Source organism: Cryptomeria japonica, chromosome 7 (genome assembly GCF_030272615.1).
Source record: "Cryptomeria japonica chromosome 7, Sugi_1.0, whole genome shotgun sequence".
Classification (NCBI taxonomy): domain Eukaryota; kingdom Viridiplantae; phylum Streptophyta; class Pinopsida; order Cupressales; family Cupressaceae; genus Cryptomeria; species Cryptomeria japonica.
This window is the reverse complement of record NC_081411.1, coordinates 485,012,159-485,037,244: the sequence shown is the minus strand read 5'-3', so window position 1 is coordinate 485,037,244 and position 25,086 is coordinate 485,012,159. Positions and strand designations below refer to the sequence as shown.

General features: G+C 38.2%; 1 protein-coding gene across 1 annotated transcript in view; it reads right to left on the bottom strand.

Annotated features, from left to right (window-relative positions):
* Positions 1-17,616, bottom strand: part of LOC131065747 (phosphatidylinositol 4-kinase beta 2) — a 63,076-nt gene extending 45,460 nt beyond the window's left edge. The window contains exons 1-3 of the mRNA XM_058000370.2: positions 15,643-17,616; positions 13,866-14,051; positions 13,637-13,685 (exon numbers count right to left, since the gene is read on the bottom strand). Of these exons, the coding sequence (XP_057856353.2) occupies positions 13,637-13,685; positions 13,866-14,051; positions 15,643-16,902 (1,495 nt within the window). The 5' untranslated portion in view covers positions 16,903-17,616. The remainder of the gene's footprint in view (positions 1-13,636; positions 13,686-13,865; positions 14,052-15,642) is intronic.
* Between the last annotated feature and the right edge of the window lie 7,470 nt (positions 17,617-25,086).

Sequence of the window (25,086 nt, the reverse complement as noted above, 5' to 3'; positions counted from 1 at the left end):
AACATATTATATATGAAATTGTGAGTATTTCCTGAGTTAATATTGTCATCTTCTCTCTATAAGGAAACCCAATACCTTGAGGGTTTGTGGCATGCTAAAACCTAATAATGCATGGCAAAAGATGATTGGAGATCTTCTATCTTCTACAACCACTAATACCTCTTCATCATTGGTGCCCTCAATATAGAACAACTTTTCAGCACATTTATATCCTCTACTACATTTGCTATCACAATTTAAACATAACCCTTTGGCTCTTTTTTCTTCAATTTGTTGAAGCATCAATCTTATAGGTTGAAGAAATAACAATGCAAGGGTCCTCCAATCTTTGTTACAAGGAAATTTTTCTCTTTTGTTATTTTAAAATTTTCCTCTACCTACCTTACCAAATTCATTAATTGGGAGACAAAACTTGAATTGAACATGCATACCTCATGTTTGTTGTGGTCCTTTAGACCCCCTATATATTATTCATTCAAGTTTTCATTGCAACATCATCCACTCTTAATGACAAGATTTAGAATTGATGAGTATACTCTTTGAATATTACCCATTTGCCTTAAATTTGTGATCTAGCTTACGTAGCTATTCATAGGACTATTGTCATAATGTGTTGTGAGTTCCTCTTGCAAACTAACCACCTAACAACAGATCCCTTATTTTCATTTTCATAAAATAGCCAACAATACCAAATGAGTTGATCAAGTTTCATATATAATGATGTCACTGAAACCTTTTGTTGACAACGAACATGATACAAACAGAGAACTACTCCATTTGGCATCACCAATTCACTAGATCCTTGCCATCAAACTTGCACATCTACATCCTTGGCATGAAGTGCCTAAAGTGGGTGAGAGAATTATTTATGCAATGGCCATGCTTTAAATCAAAATCAAAACAAAAAGCTTCATGTCCCTTTCAAGACACGTTTGCATCCCAAATCTTATGGTCTAAATTAGCATTTTAGGAGTCTATAGAACTTAGGAGACAAGTTGATTGTCTGTACATTGTGTCAATCTTCTCTTTCATTTCTAACAAGGTTGCCTCCTTAAACTTGGTGGTTATGAGATCCATCTCCTCTACTATTGGATTGTCGGTGTCGAGTCTTCTTTGAAGTGATTAGATTCCTTCCTTTGCCTTTTGTTGAAGCCACTGCCATTGTGTGGCCAAAATAATTTTGCAATAAATAACACCAAAAGAAAACTAAATAAGCTGAAATTTTTGTTGTAACTAAACTAGGGCTAGATCTCGCTTTTCTGAGAAAAAACTCCAAAAAATTGACTGATTTACAGCCTTGGGATGGAATTTGATGAAAATCCTAATTTTGCAATACCCCCTTCAAAACTGCTTAAAATGGTCTCAAATATGGATTGCAACAGCTTCAATATGTCTCTAATCAACCCTCCAAAATGTTAAAAAAATTGCTAAAACTGAAGAGGATGTGCACTTCACAATCTGACCCCAATAAGGAAAACATTGTCGTGTTTCTTTCCCTACAATTGCCAGATCATGCTCTCATACTACTTGTAATGAAATAACTTCCACAAAAGATAGATATATTAAAAATATGTTGCAAATAGTTGATTATTATTGCCACTTCGAGGGGGCAAACCTCCACAAGTCTTCAACAAGAACAGAATTCACAATATGATGATTAACTACTACTCACTACCTCCTATATATAGGCATCATTGGAATATTCTAGTGTCCCAATTCCAATGAAGCCGACTTAGCATACCATAATTATACTTATCGACTTGTAAATGACTCAATTAAGGATTATACTAGCCACAAGTTGGTTACACATATCCCAAAACAATGAATGGGGTGAGGGAGTATCACCATGTGGTCTCTATTGATTTCTGAATGGGAGAAGCTTGCCATAATGGTTGTGCTTTGTTCAAAGCAGCAAACTTATTTAAGGGGAAAGGGAAGCAGAATTTCTGGGAAAACCATGACCATGACAGAGATGTACATCAAATAAAAAATCAAGTATTCAGTGATGAGAACAAGAAGAGGTCTTATGACAATGTTTGAAAGTGGTCATGAGAAAAAAATGCACAAATAGTATACCCACTGCGGCAAGCCTGGGCAAAACCATGACCATGATAGAGATGTACATCAAATAAAAAATCAAGTATTCAGTGATGAGAACAAGAAGAGGTCTTATGACAATGTTTGCAAGTGGTCAGGAGAAAAAAATGCACAAATAGTATACCCGCTGCAGCAAGCCTGGGCATGTTGAGAACACCTATTTCAAAATATTAAAAAAATTGATACAAGAAATGCAGGACCACAAGAAGATTCAGAGCAAGCACAACAGTTACGTTGTTACAGTCATACTTCTCATGCGTTTAATGCACAAAATTCCAAATGTGAGTTTAGCAAGAAATCTGATTGCACTTATCATATGGTTGACAATGGTAGTTTGTATAGAATTTTGGGAAAGAAGATGAAGACAAGGTTTATTTAGTAGATGATTCAGTTCTTTCCAATGTTGGCAGTGGTAAAGTTGCACTGGAAGATAGCATGAGTAGGAATGTTCACCATGTACCCGATGTAAGTGTGAATCTGCTAACTACTTTTCAAATAATGGAACAAGGCAACAAAGTTGAGTTCTGCCCTGAAAAGTTTATTGTGAAGACCATGGACAGCAAATCTCAGGTGTCTACCAATGATATGTTTGATTAAAAACCTACAAGTTACAAATTTGCAGTATTTAATGACGTGTAGAAATGTCCTGGCTCCAGTTGTGAATGCACTTAGTACATCCATTCTCATATCATCCAAAGTAATAATGCAGATGAGGTCAACACATTAAGATACAATTTTAAGGAATCCTTCAGCTGTGACTTGAGGCTTTTTCAGATGTTGAGATTGTTTCACAAAAATAAGCATACGTTGTAGATTCAGTGGAGAGAAACTTGGGCGATGATCCCACCATGCCACATGTTGCTGATTCAACACGTAAGAACTCCTAATTTTAGGAGGATAAGGGATTTTGATGCAACCATTGAGGTCCCAAAGTGAAAAATTTGCAAGCCAACTTTGCTCTCATGACCAGTGTGATGAATACTTAACATCCACAATCCTATGTTGAAGCAAAGGTCAAGGCAGGTTAGGAAGGAAGAGTTAAACTCCTTCATGAAGAACAATAGTCAGGAGTTGGTACCTTATCCAAAGGAGAAGACAGTGGTGAAGTGCAAGTGGGGTATAAAAGACAAATTCACTTTAGATGGGTACACTAAGGGTGTGGTCCCATGGGGGGCCTTAGGCTTCTATATTTTAGGAAGAGGTCCCATGAAGAAAAATAAACTTTGCTACGGGATTATTTGATATCTGTTCCTAAAAAATAGAAGCTCCTACTTTTTACTTTTTAGGCTTGAATAGTTGGGTGGTGTTGATGTGTATTTTGTACACTATCAAACACAGAATAAAATACCCAAGGGTACCTTATCCTCTCTTGAGTAAAGCCTCGGAATGCTGAAGATATGGCGAAAAGGATCAATCAGGGTGACTTCAAGGTTCTTTGCTGTAGGATCTCTACGTGTGGATAAGCTCTTTGTGGTCATTGTGAATGTTGTTTCTTCAAGGGGTCTTACACACTTTTGAAAGCTGGTCTGTGTTACTCTTGCTTAACTGCAGGAACAGGAATTTTCCTAATACTAACAAATTCTCAAAAAAAGATCAAAAGATAGGGTTTGCAAGAGATGAATTCTAATCTAATCCTACGAATGACTCAATGTAGGCTAGGCTTGGTAAGATTCTACCAATTTCAGTATTGCCAAGGAATTACAACTTTACTAGAATTGATGCGATCTTCTAAGGTGATTAATGATTTTCAAATCATCAAGAATTATAGATACTACCATAAAGATACATATCAATAGTTCAATAATGATTGAAAGTTCAAGCAATCTAAATATCTCCAGTTGACCACACAAGGCATCCTTACAATCAGTAAGAAGCTAGTGGTTTGGAACGTGAATCTCACCAAAGATCAAGCACGACACTTAGTCCTTCAAACTTAAATACTACTTCGACTAAGAATGATTCAAGAAAGTAAACAACCATGAAGATAGCCACAAGAATTGCAATAAAACACCATAACTTCAATATTTTATTGATCTCAAAGCCAAAATAGACAACAATTGTTCGAAATTCTTTCTTCACTACTCAATCTTGCTACAAAATAACTTTCTTCTCTCCAAAGCTCTAACTATTATCTATCTCCTTCACATCTAATTTCTAATGATAAAATGAAAATGAGTGAGGGTATATATAGCATCCTCAATTACAATGAACGGCCCAGATCAAAAGAAGATCAACGGCTGAGATTCTGACACCTAAACCCTAATTAGGGTTTGTTACAAAAAGTTCCCTTTTTAGATGAACATTATTAAATGCATAGCCAAATATTTAATTGGCACAAAAGTCGAGGAAACATAGACCAATGATAATTAAGATGCCACATCATTCTATAACAACCTTTCTTCTAGAACCTTGTTCCCTTTCCAATGCTCTTTCTTAGCATATGCAATGAATCTGGACACAATTCCTTCAATCTCAGCAATGGGAATCTCAGGAAGATTCTTCATGCGTTCCTCCAAGTGGATAACCTGATCAAAGGCAGTGAGAAGAGCAGCTTCCCATCCAGGTTCGAGTTCTTTGATCTTCTCAATCAGGAGCATAGTAGTGAACATTAGATCCCGTTGCTCATCTATGATGACATTCTCATCTTTGCAAAAGATGACTTTGATTCTTTATTCCAATTCTTGAAGGTCCACATCCATCTCAACTTCGATCCTCCTGCCAAGAATGGTACACAACACTTCAAACACCTTATCCTGAATTGGATGGATGACGCCTTCAACTTGATTGCATCTGGTGCTGATGTCCTCGAAAATAACTTCTTTGATCTGGAGTAGAGTTGACCACTGAAGTAGGTTATGAGCTCCTCCATCCATTATCTTTTCTTGTGCTAGGATCTTCCTTGGTGTTTGCCTAATTACTTGCAAAACAGGAATGATAACATCTCTAGTGTGAGCGAAAGCGGCTACAGTTATCATTAGATTGTGGACGATCTCAAGGACCTGGATAGCTCGGTGGATTTTTTTCATCATTCTTGTTGTAAACTCAACAGCTACCGTGTGGGATTTGTCAATCCAAGAACTCATAAGCTGAACCAAGCTCTTGACTCTCTCTGCCTCGCCAACTGATTCAAGGGGAAGTGCTTGCACAGGAGATACTACTGGATCCTGACGTCCCAAGGGCTGATTAAGATGGCTAAAGTAACCTCTCCAAGCACCGACCTCTCTCTCAAGCTTCCTATTCTTTTCCATTTTTTCTTTAAGTTTGCCCTTGAGTGCTTCAAATGAATTGGTTGCCTCATCCATTGCCTGTTCAGTAGTGAGCGGACCAAGCTCAAACGTTTCTACATCATACTCTTCTGCGAGAATTTCACCTTCATACTTGTCCACTACTGGTGTAGCTATTTGCAATTTCCTAGATCCTGCCTCATCTCTGATCACCTTGGACATCTTGGTGGCCTCCTTCTTCTCCGTTACTTCTTGAGAATTTCCTATAAGGCTCTCTAAGTCAATTACATCATCTTCATCTTCAATCACAATCACCCTCGTCAATTTCTCCTTCAACCAATCTAGAATGGCGGATCTCGTCTCTCTAACTTGTATTTCTTTAGGCAATGGTTCGTCTTCTCGGAGAGGAGATGTCGCTTCATCATCATTCTTCTCTTCATGTAGCTCATCAACTTGGGGAGATTGACTTGATGAATGCTGAGGTGTCTGCCCCTTTTCAAGTTTATCATTGTGTACCATGGACTCCATAGATTCATCAACCTCAGGCACCGTCTTCTCTTGTCCTTCAGCTTGACTTGCCTTCTTTCCATGTTGAGAAGATGTGCCTGATGAGCGATCTCGATTGGCCTCTTGCTTCTTCTTGGAGGGTTCTCTTTTCTTAGGTCTTTCTTTCCTCTTTGCGCCTCTAGGATGAGAATTGTCTTCACTTACGCTCGCTCCTCCTTCCTCTGGTCTTTCCTCCAAAGTAAAAGTCATTGGTATGTTCTGCTCTCTTAGCTTCTGATGTTGTACATCCACCCATCTACGAGTACATGACAAAACTGGAGCCATCAAAGCTCTCAAGTCCAAAACCTCAGGTTCATTCCACTCTATCTTCACTGCTTTGTCTTCTTTGTCATAAGATGACTGGAGATGTCTACCGCTATCTTGTGCTTGATCAGCTACCCTATAAACTTTGCATTTCCTGATAAGATCTAAGGGTAGCCTGGAATGCATCTTTCTTTTAACCTCTAAATCACTTGAGAGATTCATCCAAAAGTCCTCTACCTGAAATTTGTGTTTGTACTTCTTACCAACTGTCTCCTCCATATAACCATGAGGATCAAAATTCTCCCTCGAGGCAAAGAATGTGAATGAATATAAGGCCAATTCCTTCTCTGCATCCTCCAAGGCCTGAGTATTAGGACATACCTCAACTGAATTCCCCAATATGATGGGCACGGGAACTCCATGTCCATGCTTGTGTCTGGATGCCTTTGCATAAGCTGCTAACTGTCAGTCACCTCAAGTAGCACTATCCTGTCTGTCGGATACCTCGGCAACATGTAGGGAGGTGAAGGACACCCATGAATTCTGATATATGTAAACTTTTGAAACTGGATGAACCATGCACCATACTTCTTCACAAGTTCTTGTGCATCCAAAGATAGTCGATTATGAATCCCACCTTGCAATATCCTAGTGATGTTCATCGTGAAGGTGTCATTGACTAACTTGTAGTCACCTCTAGGAGGATGATGCAAATGAACATAAGAGTCACAAACTCTCACCTCTCTGGGTCCTCTTCCGATCACTCCTCTGTGAGGTAGCCAGCATATTTGAAACTCCAGATCAGGGCATAAATGACATATGAGCTCATGTGGAATGATCTAGTAGGTCTTAGCCTTCTCAACTGCACATCCAGACAATGGCTAATAATTCTAGCCCAATGAATCGTTCCTTTTCCTTGGACTGTCACTTGGATGAAGTAGAACATCCACTTTTCAAAGTAGAAGGCCTGAGGAGCCCCTGTAACTCGATTGAGCAAAGTTATCAAATCTCTGTACTCCTCCTGGAAGTCGATCCTATGTGGTGTGTTGGGAATCTTGCTCAGGCAAGGACGACTTTTGAGCAACCAATTCTTATTGATGAGATTCAGGCAAGTGTCGGGATCATCCTCATATATTGACTTGGCTCCTTCTAAACTTTTGTAAATCATATCTTTATGCTCTGGAAGATGGAGAGCCTCACTTATAGCCTCCTCTGAAAGGTAAGCCAAAGTGTTTCCTTCCTTGGATACGATTGTGAGTCATAATGGCGGGCACACTCGATCATCAGCTCATGACACTGGACTGCTGGAGGGAAACCGGCCGCCTTGATGATGCCACTTTCAATTATCTTCTTTGTGACAGGTGATGGCTTGGCAATGTAGGGGACCTCTCGAAACTTCTTCACACTGAAGTTTCCCAAGTTGGTATCTCCGATATTGCTCCATTTGGACACGATCCTGGTCTCCAATTCTTCGTTCCTCTGATCTTCCTTCATGAGAGCTGGACGACTAGTAGATGCTCCTGCCTTTGGAGTCGCCATCTTGACACCTACACAACATTTCATAATTAGTAATATATCTTGAAGCATAGAAATATAGGGTAGAAAGGAAGATTTAAGATTTTAATTAGTAAACTTCATGATAAATCTTGAGTTATCATTTCCTAATTAACTACGCCAAATTTAGAATTTTCAAGACAAAGTTCAAAATTCAAATCTTCAACAGTGGTGTTAAGGTGATTTCGCCGTACCTCCTCTTGAGTACTAACTCTAAGAAATGATGCAAAAATAGGTGAATTTCGCTAGGCAAAATGTAGATCAAAGCTCTCCCTTGAATAAAATGCGCCTCCTTTAGCCTTCACAAGAATCAACTCCACCTCCTTCTAGCCTCCAACACTTGAAAGAAATTCACTCCAAGTAAACTCTATTTCGCACCTCCAATCAGCTCTCCAATTTCGCACTTAAAAGGATGATTGAATGAATGATTAAACTTGATCAAACACTTCCAATATATAGAGCGCTCACCTCCTTTGCTCCCTCTAGGCCGACTTGGCAAAATAGGCTTAAAAAATAAATAAAATTCCAAAAAGGAGGGGCCAACTTGGCAAAATTAATAAAAATAAGACCTTAAGCGCTCCATATTTAATTTTGATTTAATACAAAATTAATTTTAAATGCCTCCAAGATAGAAGTTCGATTTTTAAGGCTTAAAATTAATTTATTAAATACCAAAATGTCTTTTATTAAATGCCAATTTAATTTAATTTTTTCAAATGCTTCGAAGTTAGCAATTTTGGCATTTAATACAATTTGGAGGATATTAATGCTCAAATATGGTAAAAATAAAGAATGCTATTAACTTCGCCCTGGACCCTTGGCAAGGGTCAGGAGCGAACTTTCAATTTAGGCCTTGCATTCCTCATTTTTCTTGTCCAAAACTTCATCTAGGCATTTAAATGGTATTTCTTATTAGAGTTTTGAATTTGATTTCATTTGATCTTTAGGAGGAAAATGTATTAGGACCTTTTCGCCCTGGACCCTTAGAGAGGGTCAGGAGCGATTTTCCACTTTTGCTCTTAATCCTTCATCCTTTAATTGCCAATTCTCCTTGTGGGGTAAGCGATGATCTCCTTTATCCATTCCATACACGTTTAAGTTGTTTTGCAAGGCAAAATAGGTGCTCCAAAGATTTTCGCTCTGGGCCTCCAGTGAGGGTTAGGAGCGACTTTTGTAATTTAGGCTAGGATCATCAAGTTTTGGAGGCAAGTCCTTGTTCATCACGTTTTGGAGGACCCTTCCACCCTAGCACAACCTTGCCTTAGCGCAAACTTGAAGGGAGGTTGTTGGTTTTGTAAATTTCGCCCTGGGCCTTCAGTGAGGGTCAGGAGCGACTTTGAGTCTTTTGCACAAATTCTAGATCACTTCAACTTCAAATTACCTTCAAGGCATAGAACATCATACTTCACTCCCTACTGAGTCTTGAGAACAAAAATATCATCTCGAAATGCAAGGAAAATGGGCACACTTGGAAATTTCGCCCTGGACCCTTGGAGAGGGTCAGGAGCAATTTTCCCTATTGTCATCAAAATTTGCACTCCTAGGATCTCAATTCCACTTCAAGGCATTTCAAACACCGTTTCTACCTTGTGCCTGGGCTTAGCTTTGCTCAATTTTGGAGAAAAAGGTTGGATATTAGGTTTTTCGCCCTGGGCCCTCACTAGAGGTCAGGAGCGATTTTGCAAATTCAAGCTTATCCATCTTTTGTTAGCCTTCCAAATTATCTTCAACGGGCAAAACACGCCCTTCCTCATTCATTCAAGCAAGATTTTGTCTTAATTTTTCAAAGAAAGGAGAGGAACTTAGAAATTCGCCCTGGACCTTCAGAGAGGGTTAGGAGCGACCTTTCAAACCTAGCTTGATTGCCTCCTTGTTGATCGTCCAAATTATATTCAATGGGTAAAACACACTTGCCTTCATCTATTCCAATTATAAAAATCACTTTGTCTTTGCCAGAAAACGTGCCTTTTGAAAATTTCGCTCTAGACCTTCAAAGAGGGTCAGGAGCGATTTTTGTTATTTAGATAAAAAATGCTTAACCTTTTCTTTTGAAAACTCTTTGATAGGGAAGACTTCACCTTGTTTTATGTTATGAATAGGTTTTCATGTCCAACAAAGGATAAAATAGTGTGTCCACAAGAAATTCGCCCTGGGCCCTCAGAGAGGGTCAGGAGCGAAATTACCCTTCTTGGGCAAAACTCCATCATTTCATTATCTTCAATCAAGTCTGGATGCTTCATCATGCTCATTTCGTCCTCCACCACGCCTTTGATATCTCAATTTGACCAAACAAGGTCAGGAATGACTCCAATAAGTTTTTTTGCCCTGGACCTTCAGAGAGGGTCAAGAGCGATTTTGATGATTCCAACAAGATCCTTCATCATCTCGAGTTAAAACTACTTCAGGTGGGTGGAGAAAGTCATTCACTTTCCATTCATGTCCAACACTTGGTTCCTTTTCACTGCAAGATGAGGGAAATCAAAATTTCACCCTGGGCCCTCAGCAAGGGACAGGAGCGATTTTTCCCTTAATCCTTCAAAATTCATCATTTTTTATGCCTTAAAAGCATCAAACTACGTCCAATCATCCCTCCTGGAGACTCTCCACAAAACAAATTAGAAAAGTCAGTGACAAATATACCTCAAATAACATTTTCGCCTTGGACCCTCAGCAAGGGTCAGGAGCGATTTTGCCCTTTCTGGCAAAACTATTCAAAATTTAAGTCTCCAATCACTTCACAAGGCAGAGTCAGGTCATTTTCAAGATCAAGAACCAGTTAGCAAGCCTATCAAAAACAAGAAATTGCACTCAGGATAAATTTCGCCCTGTGCCCTCAGTAAGGGTCAGGAGCAATTTCTCTGTTTCAGGCATCATCTTACTTCCAAAATTTTATCAAAACTTACCTAGGCAAGAACACACAATTTCACCCTCAAAATGCTAACACTTAGTCAAAATTTGGATTTTACCCTAAAAAACCTTGATTAGACCTAACCTAAGACCTACTTGACTCCCCTGAAAGGCTTACCTTACTTCAATCGTCTCAACTCTTCGGGAGGACACTTAATAACTTTCAAAATTTGACTGGACTCAGCTTGAATAACACTCGAAAGAAACCCCTAAGGTTTAGCCCTAGCCCAGACAGACAACTCACTCACTCAAAACCCTAAAAGCAGAGAGAAGAACAGGCAAAACAAAAGCGAAAAAGAGGGGGTCCCCATTCCAATGGGGCGATGTGTGAAACGGTCACAACAGGTGGATGAAAATTGGGTGAGGTTAGAAATTGCCCCACCAGTTTAAGGATGTTATGTGCCACTTGTCAAACATTTAAGTTAAAAAATTTCATTAAAAATATGTTTTGGAGGGGAAATGAATTTATTTTACTTGTTTCATTTCTGCACATAGTATAGAAGACAAAGGCATTATATTCATGAGACCACCAGCTTCCATAAATTTTGGAGCTTAAACTTTTAAGCTGAACTCCACTACAAAATTCGTGGGATCAGCAGCTTTAAAATTTTCCTAAAAAATCTCAGCAGCTCCAACTCTATTTTTTAGGAAGCCCCCCTCCATGGGATCCCTGCCTAAGCAGTACAAGGAGAGGCTTGTGGCAAAGGGATATTCTCAGAAGAAGATTTTGGATTATTGGAAGACATATGCCCACTGGGCAAGATTGAGTCTGTAAATGTAGTTATTTCTCTAGCAGAATAATTTGGATAGGAAGTGGACTGGATGGATTTGAAAAGTGAACTTTTCATGATGATCTTCAGGAGATCTCGCCTGAGGCTTTAAAAGTCACTGTAGGTTGAAGCAAGCTTCCCAAAGCTGGTATGAGAAGATTGACAAATTCTTACATTCACGTGACTTCAAACCATTTGAGGCAAATCAAAATATCTGTGAAGAAAATAGATCATCATATGTAGATTTTGGCCCTCAATTTTGATGACTTGATTCTTATAGGCGATAGTACTTTTCCAATTCACTATGTGAAAAGTGAATTGAGGGAGGTTTTTGAGATAATATTGGCTTACTGCACCAATTCCTTAAAATTATAGTTTTGCAGTCAGCTGAGGGGATCTTTATTTCTCAACCTATACATACACTTGATTATCTTGAAAAAATTCAACATGCCGAAGTGCAAACCTGCTTCTCCACCATATCAGCCTGGAGTTAAGTTGTTGACATAATGTCCTTTGTCTCAGGAAAATGCTCAACAGTACAATGTTGACATAATGTCCTTTTTCTCAGGGACATACTCAACAGTACAAAGAACTTGTAGGCAATGCATCATACTTGACTCATCCTAATCTTTCCTTTACAGTTGGCCCTCTCTTTAGATTCAGGGAGGCTAACCAGAGTCACTAGAAGCTACCAAGAAGATATTTTGATATGTTATCGCTAGTGCACACTACCATTTTTTGGTAGTATGGACATTAGAAGTGGAGACAGGCACCTAGTGAGATATAATGATGCAGATTGGGCAGGCGTTGTGTGTGAGAGGAGGTTCACCTCTGAATATATGGTTTATCTTAAATCCAGTCCTCTCTCATGATCTTGTGAAAAGAAAGAATTAGTTGCAATATCTACTACTTTGAGAAGCATTCGTTGCAGCAAATGGAGTGACAAAGACTTGCAAGTTGCTACAAGAGCTTGGTTTTCCACAAGTGCAGAGAACTATTCTCTATAGAGATAATCAGTGTGCCATCCAACATGCTTGCATTCATTTTGATCATGCTAAAACAATGCATACTGATTTAGTCAACACTAGATCAGTGAATGTGTTCAGAATGTGATGCTTGATTTCAGATTTGTGAAAACTGATAACCAAGCTACAGACACATTCCTGAAAGCCCTCATTAACATGAAGTTAGCAAATATTACAGGAACTGCTTGGGATATCAAAAGGTCTAATTAGAGTGGATGTTGAAGCCTCTCTCTCTCAGAAGGATCAACTTGAATGTCAGCTTCTTTTTGGCCTCACAAATTGAATTTTTGGAAGTATATTTGGAACTTGTAAAGCGCATCCTGTCAGGTCCCTTTTGAATTACTGATGCCGGTGGTATATAATTGGGTTATGTGTTTCTTATACAAATCTACTGTACATTGTGCAAGGAGACTATAAATGTGCATTTACATGTGTAAGTTCCTTTTATTATATGAGAGTTAGTACCTTCATTAGTTGTCCTACCCTTAAATCAAATGATTGATTGGTGTATTACTAGAGGCTATGCCTCTCACTATTTCAACCAATTCATTCGAATTTTATTCTTATATTATTAAGCAATTCTTCTATTTGGTGTCTATTGACACCTCCACATATTGGCGTCCATTTCGCTTGCTTGGAGTTAATATACCTGTTCAATGTGAACCTGTGTCAATAATCCTTCAAGGAATCATTTCAGAACTGCTCCAGTTCAGAAAATTTATACTTGTCTTATAAATGGACAGTTTGCAATATCCCTTTTAGCTTTGTCCTCCTAAAATACACTTCAGTTATTGGAGCAATAAGCAACAACTCTCCTAGCACTGGCAGTTAGTTACCCCAATATTCAAGGCATTTAGCACTTATGATTAAAACTATTCACTAGCATTGACGTTATAAAACATTACCCTAAAAATGTCCAGTTACCATAATCGGTGGAATGGTTTCCTTTTCCAATATATGAAGCAAAATGTAAATGAAACATTACCCTAAAAATGTCCAGTTACCAAAATTGGTGAAATGGTTTCCTTTTCCAATATATGAAGAGAAATATAAACCTAGAGGTCATTTCTAAACAAATAGCATAAGAGTCTACACGTAATAGTTAAGCTAGCATTCAGCTAAATAACAGATGAATAGAAAAAGATAAAGCTGACCTATCCATATAGGTCTAAAGACAAAATAACATGGACAAAAAAAATTATATATTATCATACAAAACTAAAGCTCACAAAGAGAATGTAGAGAATACCTCCACTACTTTGGGAAACTGTTAGGTGGGAATTGATCTCCGCCAATGACTGCAAAAATATGTTGCAACAGCTTAATGAAAATCATTCTTCCCTGTATACTAAAATATCTTTTCTAGAAAGTATCAACATAATAACAAATTAACCTAAAGGCCTTGCATAGCATCATGGTGCCACATACCCTAACAACCAACACAAAATTTATCTAGGGACAGGAACAAATCTACACACCTCATGCAAGGAGTTCCTGCGATCTTCCATTGGAAGATCAACTAAAGCATAAGATGTATCACATAATGATTGAACAAAATCCAAAGATGCGTGGTAAGTTCCTTTACGAATTTGAGATGTAACGTTATTTGGCAAAGGCGGTTTAGCAGATGACTTATCACTTCGCTTTGGGGACCCTGGCCGCTTCTGCATCAGTAAGTAAAAATTTATATTACAACCGAAACAGCAAAAACAAACTTACAAATTATCTGAGAATCTAGACACCCTAAGCAACCCAAAGCAAAATAGTCTACTAAACTTATCTAACTTACAAAACCAACAAAAATAAAAACAATATAGAATCAGAAGTGCCATTTGTAAATAAATATAAATTTCCCTGAAGAGGGGTCTAGAAAGAGACACATAATGTCAGAATAAAAAACATTAAAAGTTGTATCCACACACATGATATTATGTACATGAAAATCTAAAACCTTTAAAGCAAATTTGTAATATTACATGGACACAAGTCAATCAAACCATACACCTCTTGTCCAAAAGCATAAACAAATTATAAAACTGCCATCTTTCCACCATCATGCTTTGTCACTCTATGTTCAGATATCAAAAGTTTCTTAAGCAAAATGTTTTACGTTACAAAGCACTAAAGCATGACTTCTTATGACAACATTTTTGGCCCTAAACGTTACAAATCAAATTTTCAATAGCTCTGATGCACTCTGACGCACTCACTGACTTACAACTATCAAAAAACCTACACAAGTCCAAAAAAAGGAATACAGAGACTTTCATGACTAATACCCGATTCATATGATTGTCTTTAACAAAACCATTACAATATAACTGACGAATATACTCTAAAAACTAACAATAATTGAGATTTTTGGTCATATTACACATGAAAACCCAACTTGTGGTCATTATCGTGTAGAAAATAGTTATAATCCTGAGGCATTGCAATATGCTGACATAGGAAGAAACTGTAGGCAGAGAGCCAGTGAGTCACAACGTATGGATATTGGAAGGAACTGTCAGCAGAAAGCCGGTCTGTTGTGATGTAAGGATATTGGAAGTAACCGTCGGCAGAGACCCAGTGTGCCATGTATAACGATTTCAAGTACTAACTAAGGTTTCTGATTCAATTCTGTGCCTTTATTTTACATCATATGTAGCAAATTTGAATTATGCCAGAATTTGAAAATGTCACAGAAGGTACTCATCATTGACGTCTTAATTCTGTAGTGATGGTATTGTAATGAAATAATGTTGTATGCCACCAGGGATGAACATTTGTGCTACCATAAATGAATAATTTTTTTGATTAAGTGTAGGGATTCTATAATGTCCACAAAGAGAAAAAAAAAATCCTATTAAAGTATGGACCAACAGAAATTTTGAACTGTGTCCAAAAAGGCCAAACAGAAGTTATTGAAATCCATGAAAGTGCAAGTAAACAATGAAGAGACAAGTGCCAGTGACAAGCAAGGATGGTTATGCAGTCCAGAATGTGAAAGTGTAGGGCAAATCGTAGTGCAATCTCTAGAAGCAATTAATGTAGAGGAATCCAGTCAAGCAAGATGTAAACAGCATAGAGCTCTGTTATGTTGAAAAGTTGTAATAGGTGCCAATCAAGAATGTATCAGAGCTCTGTTTTTGATGTGTTGAAACAACATGTTAAGATTAAAGCCATCAAAAATATACATTAAGATTAAAGCCATCAAATAAGCATTCTCACAATCAACACAACAGAGGAAATTGCTATAAAGTACATACTAACCTCTTTATGTCGCTTTAGGCTAAATAATTCTGAATCTTCAACAGATCTATCCTGGTCCCGAAACAATCTTCTGAAAAAGCTCTCGGTGCCAGGACTACTTTCAGGAGTATTTAAGGAACAATTCTCAAGAGCTGTTGACAAGGATTTCTCGTCTTCTGGATGGACTCTAAATAACCTTCGAAATGACAAGAAATTAGACCCCTCCTCTTCATCACAACTTGCATTGCCCTTTTCATCGTCGTCAGCCTTATCCTGCCCGTCCCTCTTTTCACGATCTTCATTTTTCTCCCTGAAAAGCCTGCGGAAAAAACTATCTTTCTCATCTTCTTCCCCTGATTTGACCCCACTCTTCTCTTCTGCATCACTCTTATCCCGAAAAAGGCGCTTAAAAAATCCATCGGAACTTGCAAGCTCTTCATTGCGTACAGTCCTTTCCTCCTCTTCTTTACTGTCTCTTAGTAGCCTCCGAAAAAAACTTTCTTGTTCGGATTCCTTTGAGGTTTCCTTGGCTCTATCTGCTTCTTCGTCTTCCTTATCTGTGAATCTCTTGAACAGAGCATCTCTCACCTTTGAGCCAGGCATGAGTTTCTTCAGAACTTTCAGGGATATCTCCGATTCATCTGCAGCACCTATTTTGTTCTCCTCCTGAGCGGTAGCACCAGTATTCACATTTGAGGGAGGCGGCGATGCCAAAGCTTGATTCTTCTGCAGTGGAGGTGATGAAGTCAGAGACAGAAGGCGTTGTTTGGAGGAAAACAATCTATTGAGCACTCGGTTCTTACTCCCGGGGCTCGCAGGACTGGATTGAGGCCTGATCAATGGCAACCAATCTCCCATCAAGGTGGCCGCAATCTGGCATTTCTCCTGCACTCTGCTAATCCCCTCACTATCCTCAGAATCCTCCGCCTCTGCCATCAGAAACCAATGCACCTTAAGCGCAATTCTGAGAGACTTGGAGCACATGTCGATTACAAACTTGTCCAATGAAGGGCTGGACTTGTGCACAAGCATGTAACATATCTGAAACAGATAGCTCTCAATTCCAGAGTGGGGCAACGAGTACATTCTATTGCAAAGATAGTCTCTGACGCCCTGATGATCATGTTTGTACAAATAGCTTATCGCAATCCACTCACAGAAGAATGCCGAGTCAAAAAATCGAATAAGCCACCCACTGTCTCCTGTTTCACTCGGTATTCTAGTTATCTCGCGGGGCAATTCATCCGATTCTGCCCTCCCTAAACCTATAAGCCTCGCCATCCTAAAATTACTAATATTCTTCTTGTCTTCGTCCCCTATCAACCTCGGGACCAACGCTCACCTTCCCCATCTATAACTCCTGCAAATCTCCAACCATCACCGTCTTCCCCGATCTCCTCTCCTAACTTGTAAACCACGGCACAAGGTTTTCTCCAGATCACCCTCAGATATTTTTAATCTGAGTGTGATCCACAAACGTTTATTCAAAACTTTGACAGACAATTTTCCCAAAAGCTTTACAACATAATCTCATGGACTGACAAAATCTGATGTTTATTACAATCAATCTCGACCAAATTGTCTAACAACAGCCTTATGCCGATCAAATTCTGAAAGACCTCGCACTTTTGCATAGCAGGACACAAACTTGAAACATATAAACCAGATTCTAAATAAATCTAATCTCGGCCTACCTTCACCAAATTCTTCAAAATGCCCGCCAAAATTGTCCGAGAGAAGATAAATCGTGGCCGATTTTATCATGAAAAAGGATTAATCTCCACCGAATTTGTCAGGGGTAGCTGAATGAGCACCAAATTGTGAGTGTCTGGGCTAAATCACGACCAAATCTGTGCGAAAACTGTCGCAAATCTGGGGCAAAATGCTTAAACAATAATCACGCCTTCACCTGAGGACACTAATTCACATTTTAGCTTAACTATAATCACGCCTTCACCTGAGGACACTAATAAATTTTGCTTTTCAAATACGTCTTAGACAGGCAAAAACCTCATCAAAACATTATTCGCTAATAATTGTCGTCTTAAATGATTAAAAAATGGTTTCTACGATTCCGCTGATAAGTGGACGGGCGTTGCGTTGCGGACTTGCTTGGTGGGTGGGAGAGACAGTATTCAAAATTTCATCAAACAAAATAAAATATTATAAATTAATTGTTAGGTTTATTTTTATGTATTCTTAGATTGAATTAGATTAATTTTATATCAATTATAAATAGATTATAAATCTAAAATAATAATATTTCAAGAAGTAAGTGTAAATGAAGATACAATAATTAGAAAAAAAAACTAAAAAATAAAAAGAAAATATAAATCAAGCCATAAACGAAACTAAACACAAAAAAAAAGCATCAAATTGTAAGTATATGGACTAAATCATGATCAAATCTATCCAAAAGTTGTTGCAAATCTTGGGCAAAATGTGAAGCATGAATATGATTTCTCCTCAACCTAGCTTTATTATTATTATAATATTTTATTTTGTTTGATGAAATTTTGAATACTATCTCCCCCACCCACCAAGCAACTCACAATGCAATGCCCCTCGATTTATTAGTGGGATCGTAGAAAAGATTTTTTAAATCAAATTCATTGAAGACAACGATTATTAGCAAATAATGCTTTCATAAGGTTTTTGCTTGTCTAAGAAGAAATTGAAAAGCAAAATTTATTAATGTCCTCAAAGGTAGGTGTGATTATAGTTAAGCAAAACATTCCTTAGTGTCCTCGGGTGAAGGTGAGATTATAGTTAGGAAAAAATAATTAATAATAGACTCAAGCTAGGTAAAACATTTTTCATGTTTGCATCAATACATGCACGTAACATTCAAGGTCATGACATGTGGCAAGGCTCCAACAAGTGTGACCTTGTTTGATGCGAGTTGTAAGCAATACCCCATGGCCATATGATAAACATATGGAACCTCTTCACGTACCTTGAACGCTAATATTTTTGGAACACTGTTCTAATGCTAAAATTGCCATATTCATCCCATTTTAGTTTTGTATATATTTTAGTGAAATTTTATATTGTAATATAATATATTGATAAGTTTTTTTTGTTTGTTTTAGTCTAAACAAGTGGTGTAGTTGTTTAAGAGCTTTGATTTTGTTCTATTTAGGTCCTGTTAGCACATATTTTTGCAAAATATTTTGAGTTATTTTTTTTATGTTTTATATATAAATTTTCATCACAAGGGCATTTATTGTTGGATTGTATGTGCAGGAGGTATGCTGCAATATCAGAAAAATCCTACTGTGACCTATTTTTCATAATTGGACAAGTACCTCTAGGGCATGCTAAGGGTTGGCACTAAAATAGGGACTACATGAGGAATTTTCATCATGACAATATTGGGTTCTAATAAGGCATTCTCTAGGCCTATGTGATAGCCTTTGTCATTTATTAGCACATATTAAGTTTCCATAAAAGGTTGCAAGTGCAAATGATATATGAAGAGGATCTTGATTAGCATAATTGTTAGGTTTGAGTTATCGGCGTAAGTTACCCCGACAAGACCGACTAGCATAAATAATGAAGGAACCTAATCGGTATAACCTACACCGATGAAGGATAATGTAAAGTAGACAGTGGAAATATCATCGGGTTGTCGCAAAATGTCATTTCGTGCTACCCCGATACCCGATGGGCTAAATGGCAAAGGCGGTATCATCGGCATGACTTACTCCAATGAGGCAATACTAAAAGGTAGAAATACTAAGTCATCGGTGAGAAGAGTTTTGGGTTACGCCGATACCTGATGAGGAAGACAAGGTCGGGCACAGAGGAGGAGGTTATCAGTATAACCTACACCGAGGAAGGAAAATGTGGAACGGATGTTTTGAAGTCATCAGGGCATCGAACAACGTAAGAAAAAGTTACCCCGATACCCGATAGGGTAAATATCATGGCGGGTGGAAATGAGGTCTCATCGAGATAGCCTACACCGAAAGAAGTGACTAAAAGAGTAACAAGGTGAGGTCATCAGGATGACATCGGCTCTTCGGAGGAAGACATTTTCTACTACGTCGATACACAATGAGGAATCTGAAACGATGAACAAGAAGGAGACCTCATCGGGGAAGCATAAGCTAATGGACCTAAAAAAAAGTAGGTCGAAGCCTAATATCATTGGGTCATTGGAGAAAGACAGGAAGGGTTGTCCCGACACCCGATAAGTTTTGCAACACGATGAACAAGAGAGAGGTTTCATCGGGGAATCATATGCCAATAGACCGGAGAGGTAAAAGGAAGCGCAAGCATGAGATAAATGTCATCGGGTCATCGGAGAAACATAAAATGAGTTGTTCCGATACCCGATAAAAGTGACCCGATGTAACAAATGAGATACGGATTACCAAGGAGGATTCATTGAAATAACTTTTCACTATCGGAGGAACATATTTGGAGCTATGTCGAAACCCGATGGGCAGAATGCCACGGAGGAATAAAGGGAGGGTATATCGGAATGACATACGTCGATGTGACATAAAGGTGAAAGCAGAACATAGCCAGCTAACCGAAAGGATGGGTGGCGCCAACTGATTGAATTGTCGAAAAAGTTATGTCGATTAGCCGTTGCAAAATCTGATTGCAAACAGATCGACCCATCATTATTAAATGCATAGAACAGGTAGATTGGTGTCTGCACAAGGCAAATCATAGCGGCATTTCAATTGAGAATGCTCTAATCCATCAAATCCATATATGAAGAGTCGGTACAAGGATTTTGCATAATAGTTTGAAGCTAACAGAGAGATTGAAGCAAAGTTAAACTACAGAGAATTGAACTACAGAAAGCTTGAAGGATTCAAATATGGAGGGTTCTAGTTCCAAGGGTAAGAGGAAGGTCACAAAGGTCTCTGAAAGTGCTTCGAAGAAGTCTAAAGGTGGAGAAGGTGTGCATAAATGAAAGTTGAACCAGGATATGATTGACCAAATGAGCTCACTAGGAGCCAAATCCAGGAGATCTAAGACAAATTTGCCCATCTGTGACCAGCTAAAGGATGACTTCAGGGAAATTGGTGATATCTAGACTAGAGTCAGAGGTCATGAGTTGTTCTTGTATCATTATTCAAGGAGGAATAAGCCAACCCCAATCTCAAACCCATGGACAACTGGATTGGGTAAACTTGTGGTTTCAAACGTCTTCGTGAATGTCTAGTTGATGAAAACATTGGCTAGGGCTTACAATGCCACAAAAAGATGTATTCAATTGCCAAATGGCGAAGCATTCATCTGCCTTTCAGTGGCCACCATTCAGGAGGTTTTTGGTCTTGGTCCTGAATCTGACATACCTCTGTCTTTTGAAAAACTAGAAGAAGAGTATACAAAGATGGACATTGTGTACAATGGGTGGAATTTGGCCATACATAAGGCTGAGAAAGGAAAATTGACAGATGAGGACAGGCCCTCGTTTGATATCAATATTTTTCAGGCACTATTTGCAGTATACATATATGGCATGCGGACAAGTGGGAGGAGTTGAAGTTTCGAATGCGGCTCGGGTAGGACCTTTGGTACTGGCTGCTGACACGCAGATGCATGAGCCGAGACAATTCGACTATGCTACTTATATTGTTGAGAAGATGCACGAGGGTTTCTTAAGCCTTCATAATAACCCTGATAAATCTTTTAAGTTTTATTCTTTGTTAATGCATATTGTCTTGTTTTATGGACAACTCAGGGGATTGCGGCTTGAGGAATTAAAGCTAAATGTTCACGGTAAGGATGGACAAGAGCAGCCTATACAATTATGGGTGTCACTATGGGATTCTCGGTTCATGAGATCCCACTATATCAAATTTGAAGAATTCTTTGTGCAACCTTTATATAGAGCTTTTGGAGTCTCTTTTGAGGGGTCATTTTCAAAGGAAATCAAAGATTCCTTAGACCCCATGAGTATGGGGATACCAGGGTAAATCACAATTGGGGTGACTGGTATGTATGCCAGGATTTCACGTATGTTGGATTTTTTGGATTCGAGGGAGCTCCTTATGTGTTGCCGAAGCTTGCACCTGATAGAACTGCCTACCTAGAGATTGTAAGGCAAATGAGTGTCTCAAATGCCATGCATTTTGGGGGTGCACACAAGCAGGTTTTCTTGCCCAGGACTTTACATTTTGGTGATTTCACTATTGTGTCTACAAAGGCATATGAAATCATTGATAAGAGGTTAATAGAAGATTATAACCTCTATGAGCATACAGGCCAAAAGAATTATGACCCAAAGGGTTATATCCACCAGAGCAGAAAAAAGCAAAATCAGGTTGATTATTTCCATGAGCACGTTGAAGCCTGAGATATTTTCAGGAACAAGGAATCCGATGAGGCTATGCAGATCGTTCAGGATCTGAACTAGAAACTAGAAGAAAAAAGGCAAAGACTGCAGGAGATGGGAGAAGAAGAAGAAGCTAAGAGCGAGTCAGGTGAGAATGAGGTTGTTTCTAGATTCGAGAGGCCTGAGAGGGAGGAGGAGCCTGAAGCACATGACATAACTGTTGCAAGAATGAATGCAGATGTAGATGTTAGGTTAGAGGAGCATACCTCTTTTGTGTCTGATGATGAGTTCATCAAATCAAAGGAATTTAAGTCCTTCCTGTATCATTTCAAAGGAAAAAGACTAATAGAAGCAATGCTTGATATAACACCAGAAAATGAGATAGAGATGCTTAGGAAACTAAAGGTTGATATTGATGCAGAAGTAGAAGGCATGAATCCTCAAAGGGGAAGGCAACTCCTTATAGAGGCAGGAATTACCCTCTTTCCAGGTTGGGATCTTAGTGCATCCTTTATTTTTGACAGCCTATTGCATTCAAAGAAGAAGGATTTCAAGTTAGACATCCAAGGCGTAGATGACATTTTTATTGGATCAAGATATGATCCAGATGATGAAGCAATGCATTTGTGGGCCCTTTATCCCCCAAATAAAAGACCAAAGATCATAGATGTGGACAAGGCTTTTGGACACATGATGAAGTTGAAGGTCGGTGAGGTTGATCCCATGGTCACGACAGATATGGGAGTGGATATTTCAAGACTGAATAAAGCACAAATGAAGATGCTGATGAAAGAAATAGGAAAATAGAAAGCCATGTACAAGGAACTTTTGAGAAGTAGGGGCCAACCTGCACCCCAGATAGCAAATGAATCCAAGTTGAGAAAGAAATGTGAAGAGTTGCATAGGGAAAATAAAAAATTGAAGGAAAGAATGCAGAGCATGAGGACAGAGACATCATGTGTCTTATTGACTAAATGATTTGAAAATCTGCAAAAGATACTAGAGGAATTATGGATTGTTTATCAGATAAACATGGATAACACGGTGTCTCACTAGAGGATCCTTGACAAGTTAAATGCACTGCTGCAGGATCAGACATTGAGTGACAAGAGGGTAAATAAGGTCAGAAAGCTAATTGATACTCATCAAGGATTCACAACAGAATTGAATACTGAATATGAGGAATGTAAAGGGATTGTCAATCATGGATTTCCAAGTGTGGTGGATGATACAGGGGTTATGAAGGATAAGCATCAATGGATCACCGGATGTAAATCTCTACTCAGTTCAGCCCTTAGTGTTGCCCGTGTGGATGTATTGGACATGAATGAAACAGGAGAATATATTGAAAGTTTTGTTACAACAGAGGTAGCGATCAGAGACATCATTTTCAATGCCTACACATATAAAAATGAAGGATATCTTCGGCATATCCATAAATGTGGTCAGCGGCTGGATGGAAGGAATTAGTCTTTGTCATTGTAATGTTTTTTTTAGTTATAATAGTTAAGAGTGGTAGTTAGGATTTTGTTAGTCTAAGTTTGTCCTAATGAAAGGGTGTGTCCTTTCACCCATATCTTTTGAGTTACATATATATAGAGAGTCATCTTGTATCCCAAAGGGTGGGGATTGATTACCTTCAAGATTGTCTATTGGAACTGGTGGTATTATGTAAGGCAGGTCTGTAGAAATGAAAATCCATTTTATGCGAGCAAGTGTATCATGAAGTATCTGTGAGTCTGGAGTTTTGTACACCCATTGTTCCAAGAAATTAATATATAAGAGTTGTTGTTTTCATCTTCAGATCATTTCATGTTATATGATGTCAATGATTCAAAATCTTCTGGATAAATCTGAATAAGGTTTGTTGCAATGTTTTATCATTTATTGTTATAAAGGTAACATAATTATATTTTTTGTTTTTATAGCATACATTGAAGTCATTGCAGTGATAGTCTTTGTTTCTTCAAGCTGTCTCCAAAGATTACAAATATTTGTCCATTTAGTGACATGTAAATTGTCAGATAAGGCACTAGTCTATTATTGGTTTCCTGTGAGTAAATTAAATGTGCACAAAGTCTTCACCAAAGAAATACATTACTAGTTTTTACTTGCCTTATTCTTTCATAATTACTCTAAGTTCCAACAGCATTATGTTATAACTTTTATTCATATTCAATTATATTCAACTCTTCAAATTAAAACAAGTTAAAAGCGTATCAATAAAGCATATTTATAGGAAATTGTTTGCCAGTCCTGTAAACAACTACGTTCAATAATTTAAATTCACTATAAAGAAATCTCCTTATGCTTTCGAGATTATGGTATACCCACCTAGGTTTAGTGGAGCCTAAAGTGTAGAGGAATTTGGTCTTCGACCATTCCTGTTCGTTGGCCAAGGCTGATTGGATCAGTTAGGGATTTGGCAAGCCCTTTTGATTCCCAATATGTGGTTTTGGGAACCAACAGGTCCCAAGATCAATTCTCTTTGCTTGGGTTTACCTAACAAATTGCTTGTTCGAGCCTAGTTCATCATCCCAAGAGGTTATCAAGGGGAACGCCCTATCAAAGAGTTAAGGTTTGGGTCGTTGGGCTAAACTTTTGATTCCTTTTGGTAACAATCAAAAAAGTATATTTTTTGTGTTTGGATTCATTCATTGTGTGATTTTTATTTATATCTATTTCATTTCTATTTGTATTTTTTTACACATTTGTCATTTCTTCCTAATTATTGTACCTCCATTTGCACCTAGTTCAATATGTTCCTCGATATTATTATTCTAGCCCCATAATTCATTTATAGGCAATGTATCATTGATTTAGTTCAATCCCACAACACATGAGAATGAACCTAACATTTAAATTATCCAATTCAAAGTTTAAGTTCCTCACTCCCTTCTACTAGCTATTATGAATCAACTTAACATGTGTGTTGTAAGACATGTTAGCATGTCATTGTATTTAAAGACATTTCGTATGCAATTAATTCATCGTTTAAAAAATAAATTAAATAAAGGCAAAAGATCAAAAATCTCCTTGGACAACATCGTGACAAGTTTATCTTCTAGAAAGGCAAAAGTGAAGAATGTCCTTAAATGTTCTCATGACAAGCTTATTACTCGAAAGGCAAATTTGAATAAAAATTCAAGAGCACATTCCCACAT